Source organism: Ranitomeya imitator, chromosome 10, assembly GCF_032444005.1.
Source record: "Ranitomeya imitator isolate aRanImi1 chromosome 10, aRanImi1.pri, whole genome shotgun sequence".
Lineage (NCBI taxonomy): Eukaryota > Metazoa > Chordata > Amphibia > Anura > Dendrobatidae > Ranitomeya > Ranitomeya imitator.
Window position 1 is genome coordinate 35335572 of NC_091291.1, and position 8188 is coordinate 35343759.

An 8188-nucleotide genomic window follows, 5' to 3' on the forward strand; every position below is an offset into this window, starting at 1 on the left:
TATTTTCTTTACCACTAAAATATATTAAAAATAAAACTGGACATGTTTGGTATCGCCGCAATTGTACGGATGAGCAGAATCCTATCCCAAGATCATATTTACCACAAAATGTACACCATAAAAACCATTCCCAAGAAACAATGTTAGAATTGTGGTTTTTTTCACCACTTCTCCCCATTTGGAATTTTTTGTCCCCGTTTTCCAGTACATTATGTGGTTATATGAATTGTGTCATTCAGAAGTACAACTGGTATTGACATATATGCTGCTACCAGTCATTGACGGTGGCATTTAAACTGCGTGATCCTGCCCGGGCGTCCATTGCAGTATGTAGAACACATGGCCAAATAGTCACAGGTTACCATTTCACCGCATTTGGATTCCCTCCCCCATTTCTTAGTACTTTATATGGTAAAATGAATGGTGTCAATCAGAATTACAACTCCTTCTGCAAAAGAAAAACCAAGTCCTCATACGACTTTTTGAAGGAGAGGAAAAAAAAAACCTCAAACAAAAATTGGCTGTGTCCTTTAAAGGGGTTAAATGAAACATCCCTGTTTCTGATTTGTGGCCCCAAGGAACGTTGCACCATCATGGATGTTATGAAGGTGCATTGCCACTAAGCCGAGCCATAGCGAGCCCCATGACTGTGCGCCCCATGACTGTGCGCCCCATGGCTGTACCCCATGACTGTGCGCCCCATGGCTGTACCACATGACTGTGCGCCCCATGGCTGTGCGCCCCATGGCTGTGCCCCCAATGACTGTGCGCCCCATGGCTGCGCCCCATGGCTGTACCCCATGACTGTGCGCCCCATGGCTGTGCCCCCCATGGCTGTGCGCCCCATGGCTGTGCGCCCCATGGCTGTACCCCATGACTGTACCCCATGACTTCTTGCTCTCTTGTGTCCCCAGGGTTACAGGTGGAGTTTATAAACCCTATATTTGAGTTCTCTCGCGGCATGAGGCAGATGCAGCTGGACGATGCCGAGTACGCCCTCCTCATAGCGATAAATATCTTTTCCGCCGACCGACCAAATGTGCAGAACCACCAGCTCGTGGAGACCCTACAGTTACCGTACGTGGAAGCGTTGCATTCCTATACTCGTATCAAGCGACCTCAGGTGGGTACGGAGCATCGGGGACCCCCACATACCGGAGAATATGCTAGACCACCGCAAACTTGTAACGGTCACTGCAGGACTCGCGCCAAGCTGTAGAGGAAGGCGGCAGGAAGCCAGTCTCTTTACAAGGGTTTCCCAGTATCAGAAAAACACTGTTCCCCGACTGCAGTTATTTATTTTTTATTTTTTATTCAATTATCTGTGCTTTTCTCCCCCTCCACAGGTCCGTCACCGGCATCTGTTGTTGTCTGCAGTGATTGGCTGCGGTGCTGTCGACAGGATGTCAGTGCCACACACCTGTATATTCCGAACGGTCTGCCATTCTTCCATCTAGCAACTATACCCTTTTTTTATGGATGCATACTTTTATTTAATTATATTAATACTAAATTTAAGGATATAGGTATTGCTATGGTCAGTTTGCTTTTCTATTGACACCTGTAGCAGTGGCAGAGATTCAGCGCTGGACCCTGGGAGGGTTGAATGAAGAACTAAAAAAAAAAAACTGCAGTCAGGGGATAGAAGTGTTTTTTGAAACTGGAAAACTTCTTTTTTAAAGGTTTTTTTTCAATATTTAGGAAGTGTTATACCCCTCAGTGCCTACAGGTGGCAGTAGTGTTCTATGAAATATTTATTTTTTTGCATGAGCTCCAAAACAGGTGACTGTATTGAGGGGTAGGGCGCAGACACATATTATATGTGGATTCTTGCCTATATCCGGCAAGTATTACTGCACCTAGAAATAATTTGCATGCATGAACAGTGGGCCACGTAGTGCAGGCAATACAGTACAGTGCGATTATTTTCCAAAAGCGACAAACTTTTTTTTGTTCTGAATTATTTTTTTTTAGTTTTTAGACTTGTATAATTCGAATTCTAAGCAGCATGTCTATAAATACGTGCGGCATCTTGGCTTTTCTATTTTTGCATGTATAAGTCCCGAAGTTCCATCAATGTATGGCAATAATGGATTATTTCAAGGTTTCAGAAAAGAGAACCAAAAGTAGCAGTAATAGCATAACGCATTAAAAAAAAGGCCGAGCTTCATAGACCGAAATTTACACTATATATACTGCAATACTATGGTATAACAGCATATGGTATAAGTGATCGGATGAGCGCAGTCCACTGAGGGAACAATCGGGTAAATCCTAAGTGAACTGTAAAAGTAAAAAATATGTAAAAATAAATAAATAATAAAATAAGGGAACTATAAAAGTAAAAAAATAAAGGAACTGCCCAAGAACTATAACAGTAAAAATAGAAAAGGAACTATAAAAGTAAAAAATAGTTAAAACATTTTTTTTATAAAATACAATTTTTTAAAATATAAAAATTCTAATAATCAACTTATCCCCCCCTTTTTTTTATAAAGTCTAATCTTGTAAAATATAAATATCAACCTGCACAATACATTCCAAAAAGAGGGAATAAATATATATATATATATATATATATATATATATATATATAATGTATATGTATGTATATATGTACAGTACAGACCAAAAGTTTGGACACACCTCATTTAAAGATTTTTCTGTATTTTCATGACTATGAAAATTGTATATTCACACTGAAGGCATCAAAACTATGAACTAAGGCTGGTTTCACATTTGCGTTTTTTTTGGTGCGTTTTTGCGGTATAAAACGCAAAAAAACGCATGCGTCCCCATTGACTCCAATGTGTTTTTGACCCAAAAAAAAACGCATGCGTTTTTTTTGGTCCAAAAAACGCCTCTCAAAAATACTACAAGTTGCATTTCTGAAAATGAATGCATGCAGAAAAAAAACGCATGCGTTTCAAAACGCGACCAAATGCGTACAAACAAAAATGCATGCGTTTTCAATGTTAAATATAGGGAAAAAAAACGCATGCGTTTTTTTGAAAAAAAACGCTGCAGACAAAAACGCAAGTGTGAAACCACCCTTACACATGTGGAATTATATACTTAACAAAAAAGTGTGAAACAACTGAAATTATGTCTTATATTCTAGGTTCTTCAAAGTAGCTACCTTTTGCTTTGATGACTGCTTTGCACACTCTTGGCATTCTCTTGATGAGCTTGAAGAGGTAGTCAAACTAAGAAACCATAAAAAATGACATAAGGTCTTATGTAAAGTATGAGAACCAACAAATTACAAAAAGACGTAAAACAATAACTTTTTATAATGATGATTAAAATCTCATAGGAAAAACCACACACACAAAAATGGCAGGTTACCTTATAGTGCGGTCAAGCACTTGTTAATGCAGCCTAACTCCCTATACAATATATAAGTAAAAAGATGTATAATTTATAATTGAATAATACAAGAAAATGGACTAGGGAGGATAGAGGTGCCTTTCCCTAATAGAGTCCCTTCCTTGCAGCCGAGGTTGGCACTCTGGGATAATACATGGCGCCCCCGCTCAACGTAGGGTGACCTTTAGAGACCCTAACAAGGTATCTTTATCCTCCCTAGTCCATTTTCTTGTGTTATGGGCGGGCACGACCAATCAGCGATGCGTGGTTCAAATCCCACGCCAATTCGTAGCCGGACTACGCCTGTCACTGATTGGTCACCAATCAGTGAAGCCAGGGCCTGCTCCAGGTTTTTGAGGGCCCCGGGCGAAAGAGTCTCAGTGGGCCCCCCCCCCTTTAACACATACCACGATTCATGATGCACAGATACAGCAGAGAAATATAGCACAGCCAAGTAGCGTATAGCACAGCCCACGTAGTATATATCACAGCCACATAGCATATAGCACAGCCCACGCAGTATATAGCACAGCCCACATAGCATATAGCACAGCCCACGCAGTATATAGCACAGCCCACGCAGTATATAGCACAGCCCACGCAGTATATAGCACAGCCCACGCAGTATATAGCACAGCCCACGCAGTATATAGCACAGCCCACGCAGTATATAGCACAGCCCACGCAGTATATAGCACAGCCCACGCAGTATATAGCACGGCCCACGCAGTATATAGCACGGCCCACGCAGTATATAGCACGGCCCACGCAGTATATAGCACGGCCCACGCAGTATATAGCACGGCCCACGCAGTATATAGCACGGCCCACGCAGTATATAGCACGGCCCACGCAGTATATAGCACGGCCCACGCAGTATATAGCACAGCCCACGCAGTATATAGCACAGCCCACGCAGTATATAGCACAGCCCACGCAGTATATAGCACAGCCCACGCAGTATATAGCAGTGTGAGCACCATATCCCTGTTAAAAAAAAAAAAAGAATTAAAATAAAAAAAATAGTTATATACTCACCCTCCGGCGGCCCCCTGATCCATCCGTTCCCAGTGCGGCAATAACCCTTGATCATGTAGCGGTCTCACGAGACCTCTACGTCATCACGGCTCGTTGCCGCAATGCATTCTTGGGATGGGAGCGTCGCAAGGATCGGGAAAGACGCCGGAAGGTGAGAATATAATGATTTTTTTTTTTATTATTATTTTTAACATTATATGTTTTTACTATTGATGCTGCATAGGCAGCATCAATAGTAAAACGTTGGTCACACTTGCAGGGTTAATGGCAGCGTTAATGGACTGCGTTACATCGCGTTATGCCGTGATGTAAACGCTGTCCATTTAACGGACTTCTGAAACGCTATGTGGGCCGCGACCATTCAGCGACGCGGGATTTCCATAATTAAACCTACCCCAAAATGCTATCAATAAAACTGTTACCACACTGCACACAAAAATAACCCGCACATCATCTGTTCGACCTAAAAACAAAAAGGCTTTTTGGTGCCTACCTTGTCAAATCTTTTTCTCATAGTCTTCGTTACAAGTCTGGTAAAAAAAATTTAAAAAAAACTTTTTAATTTAAAACTACAATTCGTCCTGCAAAAAAGCAGGCCTCTATACAGCTATGTTGTCTGGATAATATGTGAAAGTTATGACTCTCCGGCGAAAAAGGAGAAAGAAAAAAAATGGATGCACAAAAATGAAAAATTGCACGGGAGTTAAAGGCCTAATAAGCCTTTTCTCTCCTTTTAGGAGTGGACGAATTTAGAGGAAAAGGTAAGAGATGTTGTGAGTGCTTCTTTAGGCAGACGGTGTGTATACTTTTCTCTGACCGTTCAGTAAGGGTGTGTAGAAATATGCAAGGCTCCAAATCAATAAAAAATATATTCTTTATTGGATAACATAATTAAAAACATAAATATAGACATACAAAAGTTATAGACATCACATGGAGGTTCACCTCGCAAAGTGGCATGGAGTACAGGTTGCTATCAAAAGAAAAATGCACCTGACGTTTCGCCTCAAGCTTCATCAGGGGTTTTTCTTACATAGTGACCTATAATATTTTTTAATCTAATCTTGATCTTTTGCTCTACTTCCCCAGGATCACCTGATGTTTCCCCGCATGTTGATGAAGCTGGTCAGCCTCCGCACCCTCAGCAGCGTGCACTCGGAGCAGGTGTTTGCCCTGCGACTTCAGGACAAGAAACTGCCGCCTCTACTGTCTGAGATCTGGGACGTTCATGAGTAGGGGTCAAAGGACAAGTGCGTGGCTGAGGTCGGAGAACCTCCTCATTGCGCTGAGCAATGGATGATACAGGCACCGCATATGGACCCGAATCAGAGACCTTTCTGATGGCCCGACAGAAACTTTACAACTAACCTTAAGGAGGTCTTCTTGACCTGAATGTCTTGGGTCGGTTTGGACTATAAACAGCTTTATTTATAGCTGGCCGTATCGGTAGGAATGGATGCGTCTCCATTTCTTGGGGCTTCTACCATTCTTGTCTTACCTGGGGCTGGTTTGGTTTAGGTGAACCTCAGATTGGTGACAATGTTAGAAACGGGGGGATTTTTAACCCCCTTTCTCCCCCCTGGGATGATAACTTTTATAAAGTAACTCCCCTGCAAGACTCTCAGACTCTTCCAAGCCAGTCTTGTGCTTAGGTGTAAATGTACAGAGATAGTTTTAGTTTTGTGAAGCAGTGACTGAGCCACTGGACTTCGCACTAATCCTGCTGTTGTGGAACGTAGTATTTTCTAATACCAGAGGCGGCGAAACGTTGTGCTATGAGGTCCGCAGCCTCCTTAGTGCTATCATGGTAGTGAATCAGGTATCCCTATGTTCGGTTTTGCAAAGCTTCATGGATCGGGATATCCCTCCTACCCTCCCATGCATAATTATCGTCCACCAGCTAGAAACTACTTAAGTCTTCCCTTCATCAGATCTTGCACTTACATGGACTTTTTCGCCATCTTAGTTTGCACTTCTAAAATTTTTTTTTAATATATACAGTATATCTTTCTTTTTTTGGGCACTTAAGCTGGATCAGAGTCAGGCCTATATTAGTCTGAGTTTATTATAGTTTGGACTATTACTTTGATGCAATGGAAAAAAAAAAAATTTGGCCACTGCTATAGCACAGACAACAAAGAACATGTACTGGCATGTTCCTCTCTGCCCTTAAAAGGGTTGTTAAAAACGAGCAACTTTGTAATTTCCTTTTATTAAAAATAAGTATTTTTATAGGTCCTGGCCTAAGTTACGGGCCACCTCGGGAGCTGGTTTCCAAGGCAAGAAGTGCAAGCACTTTGCTATAGAGCTTGCATGTGCTGCTCTGCCTCTGCTTGCAGCAAGGAAGAGAGAGCACAGTTCAGACCATACCACTGGTCTGAATTATCAACTTTCAGGAGCACATCCTGGCCTGTTACTGGCCTCCTGTGTAGCTGGTTTTCAAGGCAAGAAGTGCAGCGCTTACAAGCTCTTTGCTATAGAACTTGCATGTGCTGCTCTGCCTCTGCTTGCAACAAAGAAGAGAGTGCACAGTTCAGACCATACTACTGGTTTGAATTATCAACTTTCAGGAGGAAAGATATATATCTTGGTACCGTGTTAGCCAGTGGCTAGAAAAATATTTAGAATTGAGAGTCCTCAGTAGTGGTACCGTGTTACTACTGAGGACTCTCAATTCTAAATATTTTTCAACTTTCAGGAGTACATTCTGGCCTACGTTACTGGCCTTCTGTGTGGCTAGTTTTCAAGGCTTTAAGTGCAGCGCTTGCAAGCTTTTTGCTATAGAACTTGCAAGTGCTGCTCTGCCGCTGCTTGCAACAAAGATTAGAATGCACAGTTCAGACCATACTACTGGTTTGAATGATCAACTTTCAGGAGTACTTTCTGGCCTACGTTACTGGCCTTCTGTGTGGCTGGTTTCCAAGGCAAGAAGTGCAGCGCTTACAAGCTCTTTGCTATAGAACTTGCAAGTGCTGCTCTGCCTCTGCTTGCAACAAGGAAGAGAGACTTGTGAATGTTCAGTAGCACATCGCTCCTCTGCAAGCCGGAGGCAAGGGAGCGGCATGCTTGTGAAGAGGATCACACCCATTTAAAGTAGCAGATTTTTTTTCTACTACATTTCGACAATCAGTCTTGGGATTTGGCTTGATGTAACCAGATGCAATACAATAGCTCGTCCTTTACCCACAGACATTGAAGTACTGATATTGTCTCCTGTATATATTCTGCTGATTTATATTAGAAACCAGCGCCCTTAAAATGAATATTAATTTTCCTGGCTGATACAGCTTGGGACTGAGCCTTCCCCATAAATAGGCTTAATTATGTCTTATTAATTACTGTGTTGGGTCACATAACCAATAGACGGCCACAGAGTATGATGGGCATCGTATTCCTGGAAGATGAATTGTCCCTGCAAGTAATGCTCGCCCCGTCTTCTACAGAACATCATCCCATCTGCCACTTGATTTTAAAAATGTTTTTTATTAAAGCACTACTGTAACGCAAAAAAGGTTTCCTGTTCCTCACTTCATCAGATGCCGTCCCTTTAAGTAATAGCACAAGGGCATAGCACCTGTCATTACTACTGACAAGTCAGATTTAGTGCATACTCTCGTTCCCACATTAAATTACAAGGCCGGAGCTCGTTATTTTTTTCACTTTTTATTGACATTACTCTGTTATTCCTCCTGGAAATGAATGGAAAAAAATTACTTGGTTAGTAGGGGCGTCCCGACAGTCTGTGACTGGACCTTACTGGACTGTGTATGGACACCCAGTT

The 8188-nt window shown here is 42.1% G+C and overlaps 1 protein-coding gene across 2 annotated transcripts in view; it reads left to right on the forward strand.

The window, feature by feature from the left end:
- LOC138650986 (oxysterols receptor LXR-beta-like) overlaps nt 1-7918 on the forward strand; it is a 35334-nt gene extending 27416 nt beyond the window's left edge. Inside the window, exons 9-10 of one of the 2 annotated variants that reach the window (XM_069740880.1) lie at nt 915-1123; nt 5497-7918. In XM_069740880.1, the coding sequence (XP_069596981.1) occupies nt 915-1123; nt 5497-5643 (356 nt within the window). In that variant the 3' untranslated portion in view covers nt 5644-7918. The remainder of the gene's footprint in view (nt 1-914; nt 1124-5496) is intronic. The other variant, XM_069740882.1, reaches the window with a different exon arrangement.
- Nucleotides 7919-8188: the final 270 nt, after the last annotated feature.